This window comes from Drosophila subobscura, chromosome E (assembly GCF_008121235.1).
Source record: "Drosophila subobscura isolate 14011-0131.10 chromosome E, UCBerk_Dsub_1.0, whole genome shotgun sequence".
In the NCBI taxonomy this organism is placed as follows: domain Eukaryota; kingdom Metazoa; phylum Arthropoda; class Insecta; order Diptera; family Drosophilidae; genus Drosophila; species Drosophila subobscura.
In genome coordinates this window covers 2,771,913-2,794,274 of record NC_048531.1, presented here as the reverse complement: position 1 = coordinate 2,794,274, position 22,362 = coordinate 2,771,913, and the positions used below count along the sequence as shown (strand labels likewise).

The 22,362-nt window shown below is 44.0% G+C and overlaps 8 protein-coding genes across 9 annotated transcripts; 4 read left to right on the top strand and 4 right to left on the bottom strand.

The window, feature by feature from the left end:
* Positions 1–996: 996 nt before the first annotated feature.
* LOC117890897 (inositol-3-phosphate synthase) lies at positions 997–4,759 on the top strand. The gene is made up of 5 exons (XM_034795991.1): positions 997–1,353; positions 2,805–3,503; positions 3,581–3,823; positions 3,887–4,354; positions 4,431–4,759. Exons 1-5 carry the CDS (start codon positions 1,225–1,227, stop codon positions 4,584–4,586), a joined length of 1,695 nt encoding a protein of 564 aa, XP_034651882.1. The 5' UTR covers positions 997–1,224; the 3' UTR covers positions 4,587–4,759.
* A 1,756-nt stretch (positions 4,760–6,515) lies between these two features.
* Positions 6,516–11,506, top strand: LOC117890641 (dihydroceramide fatty acyl 2-hydroxylase FAH2). Its single transcript, XM_034795593.1, has 4 exons — positions 6,516–6,654; positions 7,989–8,368; positions 10,628–10,855; positions 10,917–11,506. Exons 2-4 carry the CDS (start codon positions 8,015–8,017, stop codon positions 11,403–11,405), a joined length of 1,071 nt encoding a protein of 356 aa, XP_034651484.1. The 5' UTR covers positions 6,516–6,654; positions 7,989–8,014; the 3' UTR covers positions 11,406–11,506.
* On the bottom strand, positions 8,389–10,065 carry LOC117890640. The gene is made up of 5 exons (XM_034795591.1): positions 9,898–10,065; positions 9,360–9,810; positions 9,002–9,300; positions 8,784–8,942; positions 8,389–8,723 (listed from the first exon to the last, which is right to left on the bottom strand). The coding sequence occupies exons 1-5, from the start codon at positions 9,953–9,955 to the stop codon at positions 8,557–8,559; spliced, it is 1,134 nt and encodes a 377-aa protein (XP_034651482.1). The 5' UTR covers positions 9,956–10,065; the 3' UTR covers positions 8,389–8,556.
* Positions 11,507–12,186: 680 nt separating the features above from the next.
* LOC117890639 (NF-kappa-B inhibitor-interacting Ras-like protein) lies at positions 12,187–14,931 on the bottom strand. The gene is made up of 2 exons (XM_034795590.1): positions 14,776–14,931; positions 12,187–12,907 (listed from the first exon to the last, which is right to left on the bottom strand). The coding sequence occupies exons 1-2, from the start codon at positions 14,887–14,889 to the stop codon at positions 12,395–12,397; spliced, it is 627 nt and encodes a 208-aa protein (XP_034651481.1). The 5' UTR covers positions 14,890–14,931; the 3' UTR covers positions 12,187–12,394.
* A 278-nt stretch (positions 14,932–15,209) lies between these two features.
* Positions 15,210–16,417, top strand: LOC117890913 (60S ribosomal protein L11). The gene is made up of 4 exons (XM_034796028.1): positions 15,210–15,320; positions 15,496–15,627; positions 15,698–15,995; positions 16,217–16,417. Exons 1-4 carry the CDS (start codon positions 15,315–15,317, stop codon positions 16,345–16,347), a joined length of 567 nt encoding a protein of 188 aa, XP_034651919.1. The 5' UTR covers positions 15,210–15,314; the 3' UTR covers positions 16,348–16,417.
* A 171-nt stretch (positions 16,418–16,588) lies between these two features.
* Positions 16,589–17,687, top strand: LOC117890912 (ADP-ribosylation factor-like protein 6). The gene is made up of 4 exons (XM_034796027.1): positions 16,589–16,990; positions 17,071–17,202; positions 17,269–17,397; positions 17,457–17,687. The coding sequence occupies exons 1-4, from the start codon at positions 16,711–16,713 to the stop codon at positions 17,621–17,623; spliced, it is 708 nt and encodes a 235-aa protein (XP_034651918.1). The 5' UTR covers positions 16,589–16,710; the 3' UTR covers positions 17,624–17,687.
* Positions 17,688–17,690: 3 nt separating this feature from the next.
* LOC117890914 (elongin-C) lies at positions 17,691–18,600 on the bottom strand. 2 transcript variants are annotated; one of them, XM_034796030.1, is made up of 3 exons: positions 18,582–18,600; positions 18,303–18,514; positions 17,691–17,985 (listed from the first exon to the last, which is right to left on the bottom strand). In XM_034796030.1, the coding sequence occupies exons 2-3, from the start codon at positions 18,512–18,514 to the stop codon at positions 17,844–17,846; spliced, it is 354 nt and encodes a 117-aa protein (XP_034651921.1). In that variant the 5' UTR covers positions 18,582–18,600; the 3' UTR covers positions 17,691–17,843. The 2 variants fall into 2 exon arrangements, with proteins under 2 accessions (XP_034651921.1, XP_034651920.1); XM_034796029.1 differs by lacking the exon at positions 18,582–18,600 and having other exon boundaries at positions 18,303–18,571.
* A 929-nt stretch (positions 18,601–19,529) lies between these two features.
* LOC117891074 (solute carrier family 35 member F5) lies at positions 19,530–22,187 on the bottom strand. The gene is made up of 7 exons (XM_034796251.1): positions 22,014–22,187; positions 21,099–21,442; positions 20,900–21,040; positions 20,792–20,845; positions 20,134–20,731; positions 19,651–20,062; positions 19,530–19,590 (listed from the first exon to the last, which is right to left on the bottom strand). Exons 2-7 carry the CDS (start codon positions 21,231–21,233, stop codon positions 19,542–19,544), a joined length of 1,389 nt encoding a protein of 462 aa, XP_034652142.1. The 5' UTR covers positions 21,234–21,442; positions 22,014–22,187; the 3' UTR covers positions 19,530–19,541.
* Between the last annotated feature and the right edge of the window lie 175 nt (positions 22,188–22,362).

Below are 22,362 nucleotides of genomic sequence, written 5' to 3'. Positions count from 1 at the left end.
TGGGCTCATCAAAAGAAACCAGACCCACCATATTTATTAAGAAACAATTCGTAATTTGAACTCGGTTTGCATTCAATTGACTGTAACAATGGAAAGTTTTTCATTTATAAGATTCGCATGTTTCTGGAAGATTCTAGGAACAGGAAATTGTATTGGGGAGCCATTAAGAGGGTCATTTCAAAAGTTGTAACCCCATGAACGACTGCTAGGCATCAGATAATAGAATCGAGGAGTATTTTCTAGTCAACTTTAAATATAATAGTCTTGCTGGGGTAGTAAATGGGCCAGGCTGTGGACATAACATATGACTAAATTCCATTACTAATATGTTAAACAAAGATCTTTCAATTTGTTAGCCAATCCATCAAAGATACATTCTGTGCATCTTTTTTTTCTGATTGATTTGTCCAATCATGAGACCATCACTCTCTCATTTTACGTTACCATCGAGAGGGATAGAGAGAGAGTAGGAATTGGAAAATGACGCATAGAGATCTAACCTTTCACTATTACATTTTCCTTAAATACATGCCATGATCTTTTGGAAGGGTTCGTGGCCTGTGCTGAGCTGATTGACATGACCAATTCGCACCCACATTTACACACACACACAAACATACAGCAAATGTTCTCTTCGCAGTCTTTACAGAGCCCGGGAGAGCGGTGAGAGTCAGCACATGGTATTTTCACATACAGTGGCTCCCAGTTTAAATGAACAAGAGAGCTTTTCAAACATAAAAGTGTGAAACTTCTAACAAACCAAAGCTTTTACTCCAAAAACATTAAACATTAAAGGTTAAAGCTTGTTTTGTTGAAGATTTTTGGCTCCAATGGAATACAAATAAATGTCTGGTTCACTTAAGCTTTGCGCTACTGTACGTATGTACACCTTCCTTGCGTCAGACAGAGAGAGAGCGAGAGAGAGAGCGCAAGAATCGCAGAAATTTGTATCACATTTCTATAAAAGCGGCTTCCAATCCCGTTTGGCAAAGCATTCGATTCGCCTTCATTGCCTTCAGCAGAACATATTCCAGTCAGTAGACCCATTGGATTCCCGCGCATGCAACCCGGCAGCAAGTGAGGAAAGAATTCCTGTAACAAAACAAAAAACAACGCGCTAATTGATAAAAACAAGTAGTGTGGGTGTGAAAATTGCCATAAGAATAGGAAGAAAAAGAAACAAAATCACACACAGACACAAGAACATTGAATTTTCTGCTGAAAATGAAGCCCACAAATAATTCGACGCTGGAAATCATCTCGCCCAAGGTGCGGGTGGACGATGACTTTATTGAGACGGACTACGAGTATCAGACGTCCCATGTGAAGCGTACCGCTAGCGGACAACTGCAGGTGAGCTAATTTGTGTGGAATTATTGATGGGTTAGCAGAACAGCATAGAAATCGATGACACCAGTTGCCTAAGGATTTCAAGAGTTCATAAGCTCTTGCAAATACAGTGTGTATGTGCGAGTGCATTCGTCATCATCTTTCAAGAGGTTCATTTTCTCGTGTGTACATTCAATTCCATCTACTGACCTTCACATTGAACTTGCCCGAGTTCCAGTCATCTACAGCTGCACATACACACACTTACAGCCGTGGCCATTTGCTTAGGAGCAGTGGAAATTTTCCATTGTTTAGACAGGGGATGGGAGTGTGGGGCTGTGTTCATAATGAGTGATATCCAATATGTGCGCTCCCGATTAGGCGTAGACCGAAATGGCGTGGGTGGATGGGTACAGTACACAGTCACAATTACAGATAATTGATTGCTCGAACAGTTCCAGAAAACAGCTGTTGATAAGCTAAGCCCTCTGCTGATACCCGATACTGTGGGTGGCGTGGTTCTACGCGCGCAGGCGCCGTATTGGTTTCGTTTGTTGTGTCGTCGTCGTCGTCGCCCCTGTTGCTAGTGGATTGCTGCAGAGCCAACAGAATGGAAACTCGATTCCCCCCTCCCTTTTCCAACAACTGTGTTCGTCGTTTGTGCTCTGTTTACATCTCATCCCCCTTGCAGGAGGGGGAACACTTGGTGCATGAATGTACATATGTATGTACATACGGCGGCGTCGCTCTATTCAAGGTCAATGATAGACAATGAAATGCTCGGGGAACTTTTGCTCTTAGCTGCCCAAGAAAGAGCAAAAGTTTCACGTGCTGCTTGGGGAATATCTAAATCTCTCGTCTCTTCTGTTTCGCCTGCAAATGATAATTATGCCGGCCGGCGAGTGAGTTGACAAAATTCTTCCCGGACTTTGGACGTACACGTTGATAAATTATTAATGCAATCATCGTTCTGTATTCTTTGTCGATTTTATTTTTGGCTCAAATCAAAAAGCGCGTCGTCTGATAAAATAAAGAAACAACAAACGAAAATGTTTATGTTTGGACTATAAAATACCGATTCTTAATGGAAAATTGAATGTTTAAAAGTTTTTAGAGTAGAGTAAAGAACAAATTGGGCATGAAAAAGGAATTGAACCCTTAATTTGCTCAAATTTAGAGAGCTTCCATTGTTACTTTGTATATTTATTAATATTCTAACCCAACCATGCACAATCAGTATACCCCTCCGCTGTGCAATGGTATACGGTATCGAAATCAGGTTCGGTTCGTCGAACGGTAAGCAGAAATCAGGCGATCGCATAATTTATAATTCATGCTGGGACGTGACTCTTGGGTGGCAGCCCGATAAAACCAGAGATAACGTGGCTGGTCTGGGGACCCCTGGTGGGGCTGAACGGGCTGCGCTTGCTGTAGACCAGAAACTAATCAGCGATTCCACCGTCTGATCTTTGCAGGTACACCCCCAGACTACGGCCCTTAAGATACGCACTGGTCGCCAGGTGCCCAAGCTGGGCGTGATGCTGGTGGGCTGGGGTGGCAACAACGGATCGACTCTGACCGCCGCCCTGGAGGCGAACCGCCGCCAGTTGAAGTGGCGCAAGCGGACGGGCGTGCAGCAGGCCAACTGGTTCGGTTCCATCACCCAAGCCTCGACCGTGTTCATCGGGTCGGATGAGACGGGCAGCGACGTGTTCGTCCCCATGAAGGAGCTCCTGCCCATGGTGGAGCCGAACGACATTGTGGTAGATGGCTGGGACATTAGCAATCTGCACCTGGCCGACGCCATGGTTCGTGCCGAGGTCCTAGATGTGGCCCTGCAGGACCAGCTGTACGAGCAGATGGCCAAACTTAAGCCCCGTCCATCGATCTACGACCCGGACTTTATCGCAGCCAACCAGTTGGATCGGGCCAACAATCTCATCAAGGGCACCAGACAGGAGCAATATGAGCAAATCCGTCGCGACATCCGTGACTTTAAGCAACGCAGCGGTGTCGACTCGGTGATTGTCCTCTGGACGGCCAACACGGAGCGGTTTTCTGAGGTGCAGCCAGGTCTGAACACCACTAGCCAGGAGCTGCTTGCCTCTCTCAAGGCCAACCATTCGGAGGTGTCGCCGTCCACAATCTTTGCCATGGCCAGCGTAGCGGAGGGTGTAAGTATTTCAGTCTGTACCTGCTAATAGATTACAAGATGTGACCTTTATTTCAATCTTTTTGACACCCCGGGCAGTGCACCTACATTAACGGATCGCCGCAAAACACCTTTGTGCCGGGTCTTATCCAGCTGGCCGAGGAGAAGAATGTATTCATTGCCGGTGACGACTTCAAGTCCGGCCAGACCAAGATCAAGAGTGTGCTGGTCGACTTTCTGGTGGGTGCTGGCATCAAGCCCGTGTCCATTGCCAGCTACAATCACCTTGGCAACAACGACGGCAAGAACTTGTCTGCTCCCCAGCAGTTCCGCTCCAAGGAGGTAGGTCGACTCTCACACAATCCTTGTGTTGTGACTAACAATATTCCACCCATCCGTCGGCAGATATCCAAGAGCAATGTGGTGGACGATATGGTGGCTTCCAACAGGCTTCTCTACGGCGCCAACGAGCATCCCGACCATGTCGTTGTCATCAAATACCTGCCCTATGTGGGTGACAGCAAGCGGGCCATGGACGAGTACACCTCCGAGATCATGATGGGTGGCCACAACACTCTTGTGATCCACAACACTTGCGAGGACTCGCTGCTGGCCACACCCCTCATTCTGGATCTGGTCATTTTGGGCGAGCTGAGCACACGCATTCAGCTGCGCGGTGCAGAGAAGGAGTCTGCTCCCTGGGTGCCATTCAAGCCGGTCCTTTCGCTGCTCAGCTATCTGTGCAAGGCTCCCCTCGTTCCCCAGGGATCTCAAGTGGTCAATTCGCTGTTCCGCCAGCGAGCAGCCATTGAAAACATCCTGCGCGGCTGCATCGGACTGCCACCAATTTCTCACATGACTTTGGAACAGCGCGTGAGTACACACAGAATCCTTGAAGAGTTTCCCTGCCAGCCCCAATATTACATTTGATTTTTTTTGTTTTCTTCAGTTTGACTTTGCCACCATCACGAATGAGCCGCCCGTGAAGCGGGCCAAGCTATTGGGCCAGCCCTGTGCCGTGGAGTCCATCGCCAACGGCGGCAAGCTGCATGCCAATGGACACAGCAATGGCACCAAAGTGGCCGCCAACGGAAATGGCCACTGAAGGGCTACCATTCGCATCCAACTTATTGAAACGATTTGTGTGTTGAAAGTATATAACTTTGAATATATATATGGTTTTTGATGGATATATTTCAACTTAGTTTTAAGCTATTAATATACTGTAAACATTTAAATAAAGCGGGCTTATCGGAATAAAGCCCAAATATTACAAAAGTTCAATTAAATTTAACTCAGCAGCAATCCAGCGACGGAGCTACAGTTTGAGCACCCCTGCACAGCTTAGAAGTTCTAAGTTAGAACAGTTTTAGTAGCACTGAAGGCGGCTTACAGTTGAGTTGGAGAACCTCGCAATACATTATGTACTCTTGATAGCAATTGGACAGCTCTTGAATTTAATCTCTAGTTTATTCATCGATCAGGGATCATATTTACTTTTCTAAAATTCCATATGAGCCACCGAAGGCATCCTTAAAATGATCGAATCTTTTAAAAATACAAACTAAGCAACCGCCTGAAGGTATGCAATGGAAATATATAAGTATCACACCCTGTACTCTTTGATAAGACGAGCAGATCCGTTAATGTAAAAATCATACCAATGACTCCATACGTTCGGATCTTTAAGGTCTTGGGTGCTGCTTACGAAGAAACAATTTCATGAGTCACTATAGAATCTATATCTTTGGTATCGTATCGTATCGTATTGTTGTTGGCAGTAATAGTTATGTACTTTAGATAAGTACGAGTTTCGTGCGAAAATGTGAACTAAGAATACAAACGTTAGCCAACCCGCGATAGTACTACACGTTTATCAGGCTTCATATGTATATCTAAGAATATTCAAATGGCATTAATGTTTGTACCATCTAATGACAGTCACTCCCCCAATATCACTCACTCTCCTTCCTCAATAATCCACTAGTGGGATATTATGAAACTATACTGAACGGTTTCATTCGGTTGATTGATAGTGATATGTTTAACGAATTGGATTGTAATTAGTTGACCGTTTGACCATTAGCTATCAAGGAGAAGTCCAGCCACTGCAACCAGCCAAATGGAGTTCTTTCGAGCGTTGGGCTTGGCCCTTGGCGCTTCAACGTCGAGTTGTTGGCACAGACTGACACCTTTGGCGTGTGTGTGGCGAGTGTGCTGCCCAGACACCAAGAGTGGACTCATAAATTAACGCGAGAACCAGCGTATTTCCATTAAAAAAGGAATTTAGATGGTGCGAAGAAATGTTTCATCCGGATTAAAAGGGTCAGGACAGTGGTGAAAATTACATTGTAATGGAGAATTGCATTTAGTCTCCCTAGTTCTGGGGCAAAACTGGGCTGAGCCGCGGTTTAGGGTCATATTCAGAAGCCATAGCTGTGTATCTGCGGTTTCCCTCCATCAGCGAGTTGGTTGGAGTTGGATTGATTGACGTTCCCCGGGGGGAAGCACTGAACACGTTATACATGATTATCTCGACACAAATCGAAAGATATTTCTTTCATATCTCTCCCTCTGCCTCTGGGGTTGAGTCACAACTAATAACCGAAATCAAAGTTCCTTGCTCATGGTGATTCATTTGGTATTTACCTTTAGCATAGCTCTGCCAATACAGATAACAAAACTGCTTCGAAGCGGCACCCTCCGTGCGGAGGACATCCCAAATAAAATAGTTAATCTGCCGGTCGCTATCGAAAATCTACATGCACACATCAGGTATGTATTCCGAAATTTGGAGCACTCGGCGATAGTAAATTTGTTGTTCATTATGTCTTGCAAATCGCCAGATAAGACTCTCCGGGTGTGTGCCAACACCATCCAACGCACTTTCACTTTCTGTGGCCGGGAGAACTCAACTGGACTAACTAGCTGGTGCCGAAGACCTAATCTTATCGCTTATCGGCGGCGCTCGGCCCCGGCTATCTTCTGGCAGAGGGAGAATTATACACCACAACAGTGGTACTAATAATACCAAACGGAGTACACGCTGCAGCGGTGTCACTGTCGGCTTAGGCCTGGGTGGGTGGCTCTGTAGTTTAGTTGCCAGTTGCGTTGCATTGCGTGCGGTCGTGGGTTCCCACATTGTTCAAGGAGTTCGTCCGGCCACTTAGCTGGTGTGTCTTTAATAAATAAATAATTTCGCTAATGGTGAAGTAGTCTTTTAAGTTAACAAACACTCTGCAAATAGTTGTGGCTCTTGTGGCGCATTATCTATTTATTTATCCCGTTCAGGTCTGTGGCGAAATACAGTGTGTGGTAAACAGTGCATAGTTACCCTATCTCAAGAAGGAACTGTTCAATAACTATTATAATGATTAGAACAACCAGTGATAAGATAGTGAGACTCACCCTTTGACCGGTAACCACCAAAACCAACCACAAGTACAGAGTCATCAAAGTTATACACCCATATACCCATACCTGTCGAAACTCGAGGACATCAGAGTTCAGTTAATGAATCTACACATGAAATGCGTGTATACACGATGGCGTTCAATAGGGTCTGAGCTGAGAGCAGAGCAGAGCATAATAACCCAGGGAGATATGGCATCTGCTAGATAATGCCAATGTTGTATACATGTCAGATAACACTTTGGCTATTAATCAAAGGTGACGCAGACGCACCGGCCGAGCCGATCGGTTGAGTCAGACAACCTGTGCTGCACGGACACCTGTCTGTGGGTGCCTCCCGTGGGCTTACCCAGGCCGACTTTGACAAACGACCCGACAACTCGTCCTCCTCCACACCAAATCCAGGCATTTACAAGCTTTCCCAATAGACCCAACCCCTTTATGATATCAGTATTATGATAAGTATGTACATATGTACATTTATTTACTCATATACAATGTAGGGTACACATAGTGGGAGAAGTGTTATGGCTACGTTTAGTTTGGCGCGTAGACAGAAACAGAAATCGCGAATTGCAAGGAGAATGGAAATGTCTGTTCGAATTCAGTGCTGCGCTCATCTCTGATCTGAGGAATGCAATGAAACATCTGGCACACTCCTCAGTTGAGGAATGCCAAGTTCGCACGGGCGGCTCCAAGTGCGGCAATTTAATTATATAGATTACCCCCTCTTTGCTTAGGTATCCTGCAAATTGCTTTTCGACTTCATGGTCGAAGCTGCTAGGCCATCAATTAGAGCCTTTACCTAACTATTTTCATGAATATTTTATTGTAAACTGCAGTCCATGCCCCAACATTTATATGGGAGAAGCTCTTGCTTAGATTAAAGGGAAACATCATGGATAAATATTTACTGCAACTAACTACACTTTAATACATTAATTTAAACGTGTCCGATGCAACCGATAAGTGGTTTAACAATATGGTAACGTGTTCTACGATGGCACGCAAAGTAATTATTAAGCTGCAATGGGAGTCTGTGCAAATATTGGGAGCCATAAAGTGTAGTCTTGTCTGACCGCGTTTTGCATTGCAGTTCCAGTCGAATTTAACCCCATTGCAATGGATACGCCCCAGGGATCGGAGGCTGAGTTTATCGTGAAATACCGCCAGGAGTACTATGACTTGTCCAAGTTCATGCACAAGCATCCGGGTGGCATAAACACGCTCAAGGGCCTCAATCAGGCGGATATGACGGCCCGCTTCATGAAGGCCCCACCACACTCGGACGCGGCCATGTATCTGATGAAGGAATACAAAGTGAAACCGGAGGACACTCGTGTACCCAAAACCAAGGCCCGACATCAGGCTCGAAGAGTAGACAATGGCCAGGACTCACAGGAGCAGGAGCAGCAGCAGCAGCAGCCGAGGGAGCCCGAAGACAAAAACAACAATCAATTGGATGAGAGCATGGAGGTGAGTTCTGTTCAGATTAGTTTTTAATGTTAAACTGGTGTTTTGTTTACTAGAGACTGAGAACTTATCGTAATTTTGGTTAACACAAGACTAGCTTACATTTCATAAAAGACTCCTTAAGGCACATGTCATAGTTCATAGTTTTTGGAGTGTTCATGGCACTAGCAGTAAGTTGTTGTCAGTCGGAATTAGTTATTTTTGCTAGAACTAATGTACACCTTGGGCTTGGAGTAGAGGCGTATCTCCTCATCTACGACAGCCAGCTCCTTGTCGATTTCGGACTTGCGGTTGCGCACCCGCAGAGTCTGTGCGGTCATGGGCATGTGATTCAACTCACTGATGAGACCATCGTAGCCTGTCAAGCAAACCATCTTTGGATAAGTGCAAAATTGAGAAAGTATTTTGTAAGACTCACGCTTTTGTGCGCTGTGCAAGTGGTCGACACGTTCCTGCTCCGGGAGCAGAATATGACCGCGTGGACAGTCCGGATCGCGTGCATCGGCAAGCTCCTTGGCAGCGGCCTTTTCGCGCTTCTCCTTCTCCAGATACCGCGGAAGACGCAACTCATCGCGTGCTGTGGAAAAACAAGGCTTAAGCATTGAACGACCCACGTGTTCCCTCATATATACTCACAGCCCAGCTTGTGCTCGCGGCGTTTCGATGTTGTGGACGCATTTGATTCCACTGTGGCCACAGTATAGCGGCTGCGGGCACTCAGCGGAGCCTCCTCATCTGAAGCGACTTCAGTTTTTAGATCATCATCGTGGGCCAAGGGCATTGTGTTAAACTCATTCACGTTGAAGCGACTCTGCTGTTTGCCATTTGTGCGAGGTGACAGCAGATCCTCCTCGTCGTCATACCGATTGGAACGTCTGTAGCCGTTGTCGTATTTATTGGAGGGTTCACCCATCATAGATCCATCAATACTGCATCTAGAAAAGCAAAAACATGGTACGTTAGCGTGTGTATTGCTGCTGCTGTCTCTTCCTACTTTTTCAATGCATTTGTCAGGTATAGTTCATCGGTGATGTCCTCCGTCTGTATGGCAATGCTTGTGGAGCTGCGCTGGGTGCCGCAAGAGTTGCATCGTTCTGAGTAATTGTCCGGCGACTGTGCTGCCTCCACCGACGGTGCATAAAACACAGGATTGCGCTCTTCCAAGCCTTCAAAACGTTCGCCAGACTCTGGAGCACATGCGCCCAATTGGTGATGCGAACGAGAGTTGTTCCGGTTGCGTGTTAGACTGGTTTCCTGAGTGTTTTGTCTGGTTACCGGTGGCCGGCCTGCTTTCGATTCCCGCACCTCGGAGCCTGCGCGGCGCATAGGTGGCATCCATTTGGGACGCACTGGTTCCTTGGCTGCCAGTTTTTCACTTGTTGTTTTCTCTAGCGAGCGCAAGCTCACTTTATTTTCCTTGAGAAAGTTGCGGCCCTGAGTAGCACCTGCATTCACAAAAGAAGACAATATAAAACCCAAAACAAATTGTACCACGGTTGCCATGACCGTGAAAGTTTCCAGAAAAATCTTACGCGGCACTGAAAAAATTCCTTTTAGCGTGGGTATAGGGCGAACTGATGTATTTGACATGATCCAAAGACTGTTTAACTAAACTAAGTGGTGGTGGTGTTCTATTATATATCTTAAGAAACACAAAAATAAGTAGAGCTGCTGAACTGCGTCTTTGAATTGCGTGACCGCGGAACTATCAATATACTGCAAAACCCTCAAAAATATACCAAAATATACCTTCTCATTTTAAAAATACACCGTAAATATACATATCATAATCTGCAAAATTTCATTGAGATAGATCTCGAACACAGATTGATTTGTTTCTGCATTGAGCATGCATTGAGAAATAGAAATAGAGAGAAAGAGAAATTCCGTACGGGAAAGAAAGAAACTCCTCGAGGGAAATTTGAAAAACATGCGTATGCGAGTTTTGATACCCTATATTATTTCATATACCTTAAAAATGAATTTAATAGATGGAAGAACTTCATTAAATATACCATTATGGACCGATAAATAGTAAAGGTACAATGAACTCAATTTTGTAGTCAAAATATCCTGAAAAATATATAATATACCTTAAATGGTCAGGTCACCCTGCTTTGAATGTTTTATTTGATACTCAATAGCAACTATCGAAGTGTCAGCCAGGAAAGAAAGTGCGATATATGCAGTGCTGCCACCCTTTAATACAACATACATTTCCCGCATTTTCCAATATTCAAAAAAACTTTTAAACAATTTCAGCACTTGGTGGACTGGTCAAAGGCCATGCTGCCGCAAATAGCCAACATAACGACATGCTACGATGAGTGGGTGCACAAGCCAGTAGACAGGCCGCTAAGGCTCTTCGGCCCATGGTATTTGGAAATGTTGACCAAGACGCCTTGGTGGCTGGTGCCCACATTCTGGATTCCTGTCATCATGTGGTGTGCGTGGGAGGACATTTACAGCAGTTGGCAAGACAAGAGTCAGGTAGGCATATGGCTGTATACTATTCAAGACAATCTCCTCATCATTGATGTATATATTCCAGCTTGCAGTTTTCATTGGCTACTTTTTGTTTGGCGTGCTCCTGTGGACATTTCTGGAGTACACTCTACATCGTTGGGTGTTTCACATTAAACTGGAGAGCAACAGTGGACCGTGGATATGCACGTTTCACTTCATGATCCATGGACTGCATCACAAAGTACCTTTTGACCCCATGCGCCTCGTGTTTCCCCCACTACCAGGAGCATTCCTTGCCATGCTTATTTACACCCCACTAAGTTATTTCCTCATCCAACCGCGAATTGTGCTGTCAGGTGCCCTCGCCGGCTATCTGTGCTACGACATGATGCACTATTACCTACACTATGGCAATCCGTCTTTCAGGCATATCGTCCATATGAAACGATATCATTACCAGCACCATTTTACGCATCAGGACCTGGGATATGGTATCAGCAGTCCGCTGTGGGATGTTGTCTTCAAAACGCGCATTCATTTGAGGAAGCTTAAGTACCAACTGCGTTGGTCTTAGCCACTGTAGAGGTTGGCCAGATCTTGCTATTTTAGAACAAATTGTTTAGTTGTAAGAATAAGCTGTAAGATGTTTGATACAATGAAAATGTAATGCAGTAATTTATGGAGTTTTAATTTGAATTTCTCGCACCACAAGTGCTGAGTCTTAATGGTTGTCCTCCACTTTGGTAAGTAAATTCCTACCTGGGATCTTTATAATAAATACTAAATATTTAATTTGACACTCACAAAACATAAATAAGAGAACATCTAAGCAGGGCTTGGGCCCACATTAAAGCACGACAATGAATCCATGACAATAAAATAACCGAAAATTTCCATTTTTATTTGAAATTCGGTTTGGGCTATGTCTACTAGTAATAAGTATGCTGTTTGACTCCAGCTAAATGAATTGTTTGGTGTAGTAGTCCTTGGAATGAGTATATCATTCGATTATTTGCTACTAACACCATGATCTGTGCCAATGGCAACTCCATGCAGGCTTACGCCAAACACTTCTACGCTTACCATTGTACCTTCCTACTCACTAAAGTTTCAAAGTTTATATCACAAGTAATCCAAATCATCTACTTTAGCGGTAATGTACTTAAGCGCCATCCATTTTAAGGGCTAGTTGCTTCGGCAGGTGAGTTGTTACACACTCCCTAGCGGATTTGGAATTCCAGGATCACCGTCTTGCTGTTTAAGCAACCAACGCCTTTCATGGTTTCTGCATGAGTTGTTAATTTGGGCAACGTAACATTACGTTTGGTTCATCCCACATTAATTTTTACTTGGGATCTTTGTAATAAATACTAAATATTTAATTGGACACTCACAAAACACAAATATTAGAACATCTAGGCAGGGCTTGGGCCCACATTAAAGCACGACAGTGAATACAAGACAAGTAAACAGTAGAGTAGATAAATAAAGACATAAATAGTACCCCCATACCCATTAGTTGGAAGTCCGCGGACTTAGGCTAAATATAGATGAAGGCTACGGTTACGCCTCGCTCTTTTGTCGATTCTGCATGACCTGCCGCAGTTGCGGGAACGTGCTTTTCGTCGGTGCTGGATGAAGGCGAGCACACAGAGACGTGAATGGCTCGTACAATGACGGTCGTTCCATGCCATTGACTGTGTAGTGTTTGATGCGCTCCCGTTGGCACCAGATGTTTGCCCTATCCATAATCTTTTCGACGGGATTGGGCATTGCTGGTGGCGTGTCCCTTTTAGCCCGGGCCCTCACATTGGCCAGTACAATAACTGGGATTTCCTTCTTTTCCTTATGCTTATCAATGTCTGTCTTGATGTCCGCCAGCATATCTAAGCTTCGTGGATCGATGGGATCGTAGACCAATACGAATGCATCGGGGAACTGTAAGTAGTGGCGAGGCAATTGGGCCGCCTGCTCGCCTTGCAGTCCAGCCGTGTCGTAGATGCGTAACGTCTCCCGAGCCCCACGACCCGTGTCGACACTAGCCACATAGATGTCTTCAATGGTAGGATGTAGTTCCTGAAGTAAAAATAAGTATTGTTTAAAAGCAAATTAAAAGGCAACATGTTTATGTCTCCAGCGGGGCAGAATGGCAACGGGAAATTTCTTTGATAAATTTGTCTTCTAGAATCCGATAGGCCGGGCTCTCAGCTATACCGGTGCACTGGTTCGTATGCATGTTCGTAATCGTGATCGTAATCGTGATCGTGCACAAGCTCGTGCTGATGTGTGCGTGTGGGTGTTGCGACCCCTGAAGCAATTATATAAGGAGGTCGCATCAGCTGCCCGTCTTCGTTCGTTTTATTTTCTTAGAGTTCAGGGTTTGTTTTTGTCACGCGGAAGGTTGGGCGCTGACAAATGTTTCGTTCGCATATATTAACGCACAACTTCCCTACGCACAATATATTTTATTTTTTGCAGCAAGAAAGTTGCAATTTATTTTAGAATTAAGAGCCTAAGAAAACTAATATGTATTAAAAATCCAAAGTAACGACTACTTTTAAGAAGTAAATTATTAAAAATCAAAAATAAAAAGAAAACTCCGTTTCCTGCAATGGGCCATTTTAAACCCCATGCCATCAAAGGGTTAATCAACACACGCCATTGTCGTTTCACTCACACTTACAGCGCAGAGCCCTCTCACTCGCACTTATTGACAGCATTGTTAGGGAAGAAATGTTGTCGACGAGACCTCGTCGTTTCATTTTTTGTGCAAATTTTGTAACTTTCTGTCTGAAAATTTCCATTTTTGTTTGAAATTCTGTTTGTGCCATGTCTACTAGTAATAAGTATGCTGTTTGACTCCAGCCAAATGAATTACTTGGTGTTCGTAGTCTAAATGAACAGCAAAATCCATAACGTTCCGGGAGCTCAACCGGATAACATCGCTCCCGGAAAAAAGTATTTTTAAACAAAATTAAGTTCCAAGAAAACAAAAATTTTTAAACAAGAAAAAACTGAAGAAGCGATTAAATACCAAAAAAAAGAAAACAGTAAAATCCAGCTGGCACTAATGAATACAAGTCCAGTCTTGCCAGTGGATCTCACACGGCACTCTCCGGCTAGAGCACGGCTGTACATCGATCCGCAAAATAGGAACGATCCGGATATCAGTAGGTTGCCCGTCATTGCGGGATTCATTGCTGTCGGAATTAGCGTCATGGCACAGGAGTTGACAAAGTTAAGCTGTATGGCCCATTCCGCATACTTCTTGGCCATCTTCTCCTTGTTTGGTATACGACACCAAGCATGAGCAAGGTCGAGGCGGCCGACAGCTCAGCAACCCGCTGGCCAGCGGCACCACCGGCTCTACCATCTCCTGGAGGGGCCTCATAATCTTCTTAGGGCGTAGTCCAGTCGCGCGTAGAACGAGTGCACCTGTATAGCTGAGAGCTCGGCTTATTGGATCGTCGATGAAAAATTTATCAAAGAAACTTCGATTTGCCATTCTGCTTTTTTTGGTGTTTAAATTTTCAAATTATTTTTACTTTACTTTTACACAACAAAATAATATGTTTATTTGTGGCTGAACTGTTGATACTGAACTGGATCTCCATTTTAAGGGCTGGTTGCTTCGGCAGGGAAGTTGATACACTCTCCTTAGCGGATATCGACTTCCATGATCACCGTCCTGCTGTTTTAAGCAACCAACGCCTTTCATGGTTTCTGCATGAGTTGTTAATTTGGGCACCGTAACATTGCGTTTGGATCATCCCACAGCGCCAGTTCTGCTTACCAAAAGTGGCCCACTGGGCAATTCGTGAAGATGTTTTTGTGTACGTTTGTTTGTGTTGTGAATTGTTTGTATGCAGCCCTCGTCGTGGAGCTATTGGAAAACCAGCTACTGCCCCACTTAAGCGGGGATAAATCTCCTTTGGTTTACTCACTGTGTCCGCATTTAGGTTCCCATACACCAACTGCTCAATAACTGTTGTCTTCCCCACGCCTTTCATGCCACATACCAACACTTTGCCAACTTTACCAATTTTCGCGTTGAGCATTTTTTTTTTTACGTTGGTGTTGTTTATTTTAATATATCGATATATTTTGTGTGTCAATCAAATCTATATTGTAAATGATAGTTTTCCAGGGCTACAAAGCTTGAGCACTTGTATCGATAGTATTGTATGGTACTCCCAAAAATAATAGAGGTACTCTGATTGTAAATACATTTTCTGAAAATATTACACTTCCACTCATTGCATATTATTGTTAAGAACTTAATTAATTGTTTTTGTTAAATACGCCCAAAACTGTGACCAAGGTCGTCAAATCGATCGAAATTTTTAACAAATTGCTGTGGAAAAACATCGATAAGACCCCACGATCTAATCGATTGTAATATCGATGGTTTTGCACCTATCGTGTGTCTCTAGATGACACTGAACTGTAACACGCTTCTTTCCTTTCTTTCCTACATACCATAATGGCGGTAGGTTTATACAAATTTTTGGTGGCGTATAAATTGCGCCCCATCGGCCATTATTTAATAATATTTGTGAAAAGTAGAACTGTCAAGACTATGTGGACGCCTGTGATGTGCCACCCGAAGTTATATTTAACGCGAATATGGCTCCCAAGTAACAGAATTCATTGATTGTTTGCAGGCCGTTGCTAAGAAGGAACCTAAAATTAAGCGCGACCCGGCGAAGAACCCGATGCGGGATCTGCACATCAGGAAGCTGTGCTTGAACATCTGCGTTGGTGAATCCGGTGATAGGCTGACCCGTGCCGCTAAGGTAACTATTAATTTGTGTATACAAAGACTGTTGTCAGTTGAAGTAAACTAAAAACTGTCTTCAAATAAAGGTGCTGGAGCAGCTGACTGGTCAGCAGCCAGTGTTCTCCAAGGCCCGCTACACAGTGCGTTCCTTTGGCATTCGTCGTAATGAGAAGATCGCTGTCCACTGCACCGTGCGCGGTGCCAAGGCTGAAGAGATTTTGGAGCGTGGTCTGAAGGTGCGCGAGTACGAGCTGAGACGCGACAACTTCTCCTCCACCGGCAACTTCGGTTTCGGAATCCAGGAACACATCGATTTGGGTATCAAGTACGATCCCTCTATCGGCATCTATGGTCTGGACTTCTACGTCGTACTGGGCCGTCCAGGTAAGCAAGAGAAAGGTCTCGCCCTCAAGCGAATGTGCACTTAATTAGGTATCTCTGCCAGACTAGGCATTGATACTCAGTAAATGTGCGCAAAGAAATGAAGATGTGCTCAAAGGGATCTGCCCTAATGCGAATCCACACGGTGCAATTTCCACATTACTTAAATCTTGTGTCCAAAACCTTGTTTGCCTGTTACTAGCGTTTTGCTTTTTACGTTGCAGGCTACAATGTGAACCACAGGAAGCGCAAGTCCGGCACTGTGGGCTTCCCTCACCGCCTGACAAAGGAGGATGCCATGAAATGGTTCCAGCAGAAATACGATGGCATCATTCTGAACAGCAAGAAACAGTAGAAGCTCTAATCGTAACAATGTTTTTTTAAGATGAATTCTACAATAAACCTTGGATTCTGTCTAAACGTAATTCATGTTTTATATAAATTATGATTCAGATTGAGCGCAGAAAATAGTCTGCAAAGAAATAGCTTCATAATCTGCATGTACAAACCATACTCAAGCGGTGTTAAATCTGCCCTATCCCATTTGCGGGTTGGCTGTGGGTGGCTGAGAGCGTGGGAGCGTTGTCCAAAGTCAGGCAGGAGGTGAACTTGAAACTGCTCTGGCGATAGGCATGGTAGTAGTAGTAGTAGGTGCTAAAGTTGAAGGCAACCGAAACTTTCAATAAATCGATGCCTTCACACTGAGGATATTGTTGCCATGGCAATCCAAAGTTCTTTGCAGGGCCAAACATGTCAGAACCGTCACCATCGCCGTGAAGCGTATAAACAATTTGCGGCGGATGCCAGTAAAACAGAAAAAATGGGAATGTTGCACAATTTGGCCGATTTGATTAAGATCAAAAAAGACAAAATGACGATCCTAGTGCTGGGCCTGAACAACAGTGGCAAGTCGACGATAATCAACCACTTTAAGAAGCCGGGTGACCAGTCGGCCATTATGGTGCCCACAGTGGGATTCATGGTGGAGCAGTTTTACAGTAAGTTTTGTCTTCCAGTGCGATACTTCCATGTCCAACACATGGCGTTTCATCCAACAATATCTATTGTTCTTGAACAGGCATGGCAGGAGTTAGCATCAAGGCGATCGATATGTCGGGTGCCACACGCTACAGAAACCTTTGGGAGCATCAGTTTAAGAATTGCCAGGGAATAATATACGTTATTGACTCCAGTGATCGCATGAGATTCGGTAACTGTCCATGAATTCGCATTGATTCCACCACCGCCAGTTGCTCAGCTATCCCATCAATTTTAGTTGTGGTCAAAGATGAGTTGGACCTGGTGCTACAGCATCCCCATTTGTGCAATCGAATTGTTCCCATCCTCTTTTATGGCAACAAATCGGACGCAGAGGACTCCCTATCCAGCGTCAAAATAGCAGCAGGTGCTCCCAGCAGAACCTACATATAACAATAGGTGTCAATAACATTTATAGCATTTTAGCACTCAGTTTGGAGAACATCAAGGAGAAACCCTGGCACATCTGCTCCAGCAATGCCATATCCGGCGAGGGCCTCGGCGAAGGTGTCCAGTGGTTGGTCCAGCAAATGCGTTTCGCAATGCTAAGCAACAAGGACGCCTCCAAAGCCAAGTCCAAGCATACCAAATGAGTCTTATTGCCCGTGAATGTTTCTTGAGTTCAATAAAATCATTATTTTGAAACACACATTATTGTCGTCTAGGAAATTAACAGAATTTTATTTTTCTTCTCGCCTACAGAGACAATCATCTTGATTCGTTACAAATTAACACAGGCAAAAATTAGGCTTTATTCAAGTTTGCTTTCCCCTTGTTTAATTGATAATAAAGTATATAAAGTTAACCAATAATTTAGCAGTCTAGGAAGTTAGCCGCCATCAAAAGTTCTAATGCGATCTCTGGTGCAATTGGAAACTCGGGTATTTCAGTGGAACTATTGGTGTAGCGTACTTTGTAAGTGAAGTACATGCAGACCTTTTGTAAGACGTGCGACCTGAAAAGAAGCAACATGGACATCAGCACAGTCGGTGGTTTAATCGGCACAAACGTTAATTGTATAGATCAATGGTAATCCCAGCATCACAAATGTCATCAAATCTTGTGAAAATATATGAGCTTGAATACATTATGCATTTTTTCAAGCGCAGTGTGTTTTACGACTTATGTACATACATGCATGCATGTTTATACATATGTACTTAAGTGTGTATGTATTGTGCAAAGTCGCCGCCGGTCAATAGGTCAGAGTGGGTTATGCGGCCCCAGATAACCCGCAGTTGAAGCGGAAATTGCAGCTTAGATTGAACTTACGGAATCTCCCGAAAGTGCACTTCATTAGCCTCGTTCTCGGCAAATTGTCCTGGGCCGGATAACATCGCCTTGATAGTGCCAGAGGTGAGAGCGTGTTCCCGTTTCACAATAAATTCATGGCCGTCCGAGGAAATTAGCTTGACATACATGGCGTCCGGACCCTCGCATCCGCCATAGATTTTGTCGCTGCGCTGCTCGTCCATTGCTATCATCTTTCGGGGAACAGGTTTCGGTAAAAATCATTCGCAAAATTCTACTTATTTATTTTTTTTATCTTACTTGTCATATATAGCAGCAGTGTGACCCTCGTCTGACCCTCAAAAATATACCAAAAAATACCTTTCCGTTTTCTAAACATACCGTATATTTACGTTGGGAAAAATGTATTTTGTATTCTTCCAATACTTGTATTATATATTAGAATAAGGCATATGGAGAACCATAAAGAATGAAAAAGAACAATTTACCATTTTATCGAAACATTATTATATCCAGAATGAACCAAAAGAGCATTGGTTTTTTCAGATACTGTAAATTCCGGAAACTGATTAATATACCGTAACACTCCGAAATAATACCGATATACCGACTTTATTCACAAATAACGTTATAATGGCATTATCCTTAATGTCCTGGAATCAAAATTGTGTGCAAACAATCCCAGACAGGAGGCGCATATTTTAAATATATATGAATGTAAACCATATAAGTCGCATGTACATATAGGTATCATGAAGGTATGTATATTTATAATAGGCATAATTTCACATAATTTTCTTTTCGGGTTTTTATAAGCTTACTGTAGAAGAATGTGTACATAATGCTAATACGCTTTTTTATCGGAAAAGTCAACAATTATACAGCCAAGCGCAGTAGGGAATATCAGCTGAATACAATAAATTATAGATGGGTTCAGCAAAACATTCTGGACTATCACATAGAATAACACTAAAGCTAAGAGCTAAAGCTATTTACAGAGAATACACTTGTAAGATACATGGTAATAAATAGTTGTACGTAAAATTGCAACATAATATCCAACAGAAAATGCACAAGCGAGAATAACGCAATAGATAGGTGAGATAGGAGAATACGTTGTGCATCATGTTGTCCCTATAGATTAAAGAACGATTCGAAACGAACTCGTGAACAGCCAAGTTTTAGATTGCATTACAATGAGCAACATTCCATGTATGCAGGACAGCTATTTTTCCAAAAAAGCCTCCATCCACCGTCGCTTTAATCGCTGTTGCTAATCAGCGACTCCTGCTGCTCATCGTCATTGACTCTGTAAGGACACAAGTACAGTTAAGGTGGCGACCTTTAAAATGCTGCTCGGAGGACTCACCTAACAATGTTCGGCTTATGGCAACGACAGACTTTTCTATATACAATTTTGAACAATTTCGTAAGCGGATCGGTATCATCATTACGCATCAGCAGCGCAACGAGTGTCAGGGCCAGAAATATGGGTATTGAACCCATATAAAACGTGCGCGAATACGGCTCATGCTTCAGCATTACATCGAATACAATGGCCAAGGGAATCTGCAGCGACATGGCCAGAGTGCCAATCAGCGAGGAGGTGAGAAAGCAGCCCCACAGCCAGAGTGCCTCCGCGAGCACGGTTCCTATTAATCCGTTCAGAAATAGCAGCGCAAATTGCCCCTGATTGGGCACTTCAAAGGTTTCGATCTTGGTGAAATGCAAAATGAAGAAAATCGGCCACAACAGCATGAGGTTCCAGAGGCCAACGAACCCTACAAGAACGATACCAGTTAAGGAGGAGATAACAGATAACAGAGTTTATTTGAAGTTGGCATGGGCTTACCGAAAAACAAAGGTATATCGACCTTTTCCTCAGTATCACTTTTTCGTTTGACGAACACCAGGTACGAGGCGTAGAAGAAGGCGCTGAACAGGGCCAAGAGGACACCCCTTGTCATCTTTGTGTCGTGCAGATCGTTCATTGTTATGGCCACAACTCCTCCAATGTTCATGCCGACAGCAATCACCTTGGTGATGGTCAACTTGTCACCTGTTGCCGAGGGAAAGACCGCGGCCATGCAGATGATAAAGAACGACGACGTAGAGCTGACAAGTGTTATCATAGCAGTCTCATCCATTTCCAGGGCCAGCTGAAAGAAGTAGTTGGCCACAAACCAAAGCAGACAGAAGAGCAACGCCGTCTTGGCTGTCTTGTGATGGGTCTTCTGCCGCCTGAGGCGCAAGCTCGCCGCATAGGAGAGGCGTGCCAGCAGTGCATCGGTGGCCTCATGTGCGGACATTTCCCGTACCTCTGCCATCTTGCTGAAGCGAACACTGCGCACACTTGAATCATCGCTCTCAGTGCCGGACAGTGTGTTACCGCTGGCATTGGCCGTCGAGGCCAGGTGAGCCGATCTGATGGGCACATAGGTAGGATCTCCCTGCGATAGAGCATAGTTTTATATACGTTTCGTAATTAATTGTATTTGCACTGGGCTTACCAAGCCAGCCTGATTGGTGTAGTAGTTCTCATCCTCGGCGTTCTGCTCCATCATCTGCAGGAGACAGGATTTAGTAGTGAAATAAACAATTGAATTTTGAATACTTACAGCGTAAGTTCCATTTTGGCGCTCGCACGATTCTTTCCATGGCGCCAAAATTCCTATAACCAGCAGATAAATGCTGAACATTGACGTTTTGAAATATGTGCAGAAGAAGGGCTTATCGAACTTGGCCTCCTTGTACAGAAACTATGGAAAAAACGAATCAAAATCAATATGAAGACTGCAGATGGTTTAGGAGGGGTACCTTGGTTAGCTCACTGGAGGAGACCCAGACGATATCGACTAGTATCAGTATTGTTATGCCCAGTACGAGCTTCTGTGTGCGTCCCAGCATGATTTGTATATGACTTATCTTTTCGAGGGGTTCGCAAACGTTCATATGCTGCTGTTTGTCGGCCTGGATTTCGCCTCCAATTGGTTATCTAAATGCAAATAACTATTTACGCTTGTGCCGCCAGCTTTTCAGTTTCATTTTGCGACGCTTTCAGGCAGCTGCCATCCTCCTTCCAAAATTATCAAATGTGCTTCGCTCCAGGCGTCTCTATATTTTGGCTTCTAAGCAGAAGGGCGATGTGGTGGTCATTGCAGCTGAAATGGAAATGAGCGGGAGGTTAATGGCAGCTCCAAAGGAATTGCATTTATTGATTTTGTGTGCGCTGGTGGGTGTGTCAGTTCGAGGCGTGAATTATATGCTAACGGTAACACACTTAAGCAATCAATCAACGCAAAAGAGGAACAATTCGATTAACAGGCCAATCACTCAATTAGCGTCTGCTCTTCAGGTGTCTGAACTATAATACCAAGCTAATTGGTTTGCTATTCAAATAAATAGCTGCAATATAAATAAATTACGAGAGATAAGCGACGAAAAGAATACTACTTGAATCACATCTCTATTGGCTTCATTTGTTTTTGTGGTAAATTGTACAGTATGCCATCAGAGGGGGGCGGGATGGGATGGATGGATCCCCCTGCTGATATCAACATCGAACGGAAAAACAAAATCAATAAATGGTCGAAACGAACGTTTTCGATATGGCAGAACAGCAACAAGTTTTTTCTTTGTGCACGCTTCTTCAATTGTTATAACTTGTCACACACTTTCAGATGTGGTTACGCTTGGTTAATTTATGCATTTGCAGTTTCTTCTTTCGTTTACCAGATATTCTATTGGCCTTTACAAGGAAACCTTCTTTTTCTGTCTGCCTGCTGCTGCCACGGCGATAGCTTTGATTGCTTTTTGCCCAAATGTTGGTGGTTGTTTGGTTCACTTTTTTGGCGGCTTTTTTAGGTCGTTCTCTGGGTTTTATCGGGTTTTTATTTATTTAATCTACTCTCGTTTAGTTAATGCTTGGCGAACTTTACAGTTTACAGTTGTTTGTATGCTAGGCCAGCTGTCACTGGACGGCAGCGACGCTGGCAGCGCTGCCTTCCCTGATTTCCTCGATTTTGATGTTCGGTTTGCAAATACTAGCTAGCTGGAGCCCTAAGCACTGGCAATATAAATT

Excerpts from the sequence above, each read along its gene's own strand:
- LOC117890897 (XM_034795991.1), top strand. The coding sequence starts at position 1,225 with ATGAAGCCCACAAATAATTCGACGCTGGAAATCATCTCGCCCAAGGTG. Across the intron at positions 3,504-3,580 it reads TGGCCAGCGTAGCGGAGGGT|TGCACCTACATTAACGGATC; the intron begins GTAAGTATTTCA and ends CACCCCGGGCAG. Across the intron at positions 3,824-3,886 it reads AGCAGTTCCGCTCCAAGGAG|ATATCCAAGAGCAATGTGGT; the intron begins GTAGGTCGACTC and ends ATCCGTCGGCAG.
- LOC117890641 (XM_034795593.1), top strand. The coding sequence starts at position 8,015 with ATGGATACGCCCCAGGGATCGGAGGCTGAGTTTATCGTGAAATACCGC. Across the intron at positions 8,369-10,627 it reads AATTGGATGAGAGCATGGAG|CACTTGGTGGACTGGTCAAA; the intron begins GTGAGTTCTGTT and ends AAACAATTTCAG. Across the intron at positions 10,856-10,916 it reads GTTGGCAAGACAAGAGTCAG|CTTGCAGTTTTCATTGGCTA; the intron begins GTAGGCATATGG and ends TATATATTCCAG.
- LOC117890640 (XM_034795591.1), bottom strand. The coding sequence starts at position 9,955 with ATGTCAAATACATCAGTTCGCCCTATACCCACGCTAAAAGGAATTTTT. Across the intron at positions 9,301-9,359 it reads CTGACAAATGCATTGAAAAA|ATGCAGTATTGATGGATCTA; the intron begins GTAGGAAGAGAC and ends TTGCTTTTCTAG. Across the intron at positions 8,943-9,001 it reads CCGCGAGCACAAGCTGGGCT|CACGCGATGAGTTGCGTCTT; the intron begins GTGAGTATATAT and ends GTTTTTCCACAG.
- LOC117890639 (XM_034795590.1), bottom strand. The coding sequence starts at position 14,889 with ATGCTCAACGCGAAAATTGGTAAAGTTGGCAAAGTGTTGGTATGTGGC. Across the intron at positions 12,908-14,775 it reads GGAACCTAAATGCGGACACA|GAACTACATCCTACCATTGA; the intron begins GTGAGTAAACCA and ends TTTTTACTTCAG.
- LOC117890913 (XM_034796028.1), top strand. Across the intron at positions 15,628-15,697 it reads GGCTGACCCGTGCCGCTAAG|GTGCTGGAGCAGCTGACTGG; the intron begins GTAACTATTAAT and ends CTTCAAATAAAG. Across the intron at positions 15,996-16,216 it reads CGTCGTACTGGGCCGTCCAG|GCTACAATGTGAACCACAGG; the intron begins GTAAGCAAGAGA and ends TTTACGTTGCAG.
- LOC117890912 (XM_034796027.1), top strand. The coding sequence starts at position 16,711 with ATGGCAATCCAAAGTTCTTTGCAGGGCCAAACATGTCAGAACCGTCAC. Across the intron at positions 17,203-17,268 it reads CAGTGATCGCATGAGATTCG|TTGTGGTCAAAGATGAGTTG; the intron begins GTAACTGTCCAT and ends CATCAATTTTAG. Across the intron at positions 17,398-17,456 it reads CAGCGTCAAAATAGCAGCAG|CACTCAGTTTGGAGAACATC; the intron begins GTGCTCCCAGCA and ends ATAGCATTTTAG.
- LOC117890914 (XM_034796030.1), bottom strand. The coding sequence starts at position 18,514 with ATGATAGCAATGGACGAGCAGCGCAGCGACAAAATCTATGGCGGATGC. Across the intron at positions 17,986-18,302 it reads GTGCACTTTCGGGAGATTCC|GTCGCACGTCTTACAAAAGG; the intron begins GTAAGTTCAATC and ends GCTTCTTTTCAG.
- LOC117891074 (XM_034796251.1), bottom strand. The coding sequence starts at position 21,233 with ATGAACGTTTGCGAACCCCTCGAAAAGATAAGTCATATACAAATCATG. Across the intron at positions 20,732-20,791 it reads ACACCAATCAGGCTGGCTTG|GGAGATCCTACCTATGTGCC; the intron begins GTAAGCCCAGTG and ends GCTCTATCGCAG. Across the intron at positions 19,591-19,650 it reads CATAAGCCGAACATTGTTAG|AGTCAATGACGATGAGCAGC; the intron begins GTGAGTCCTCCG and ends GTGTCCTTACAG.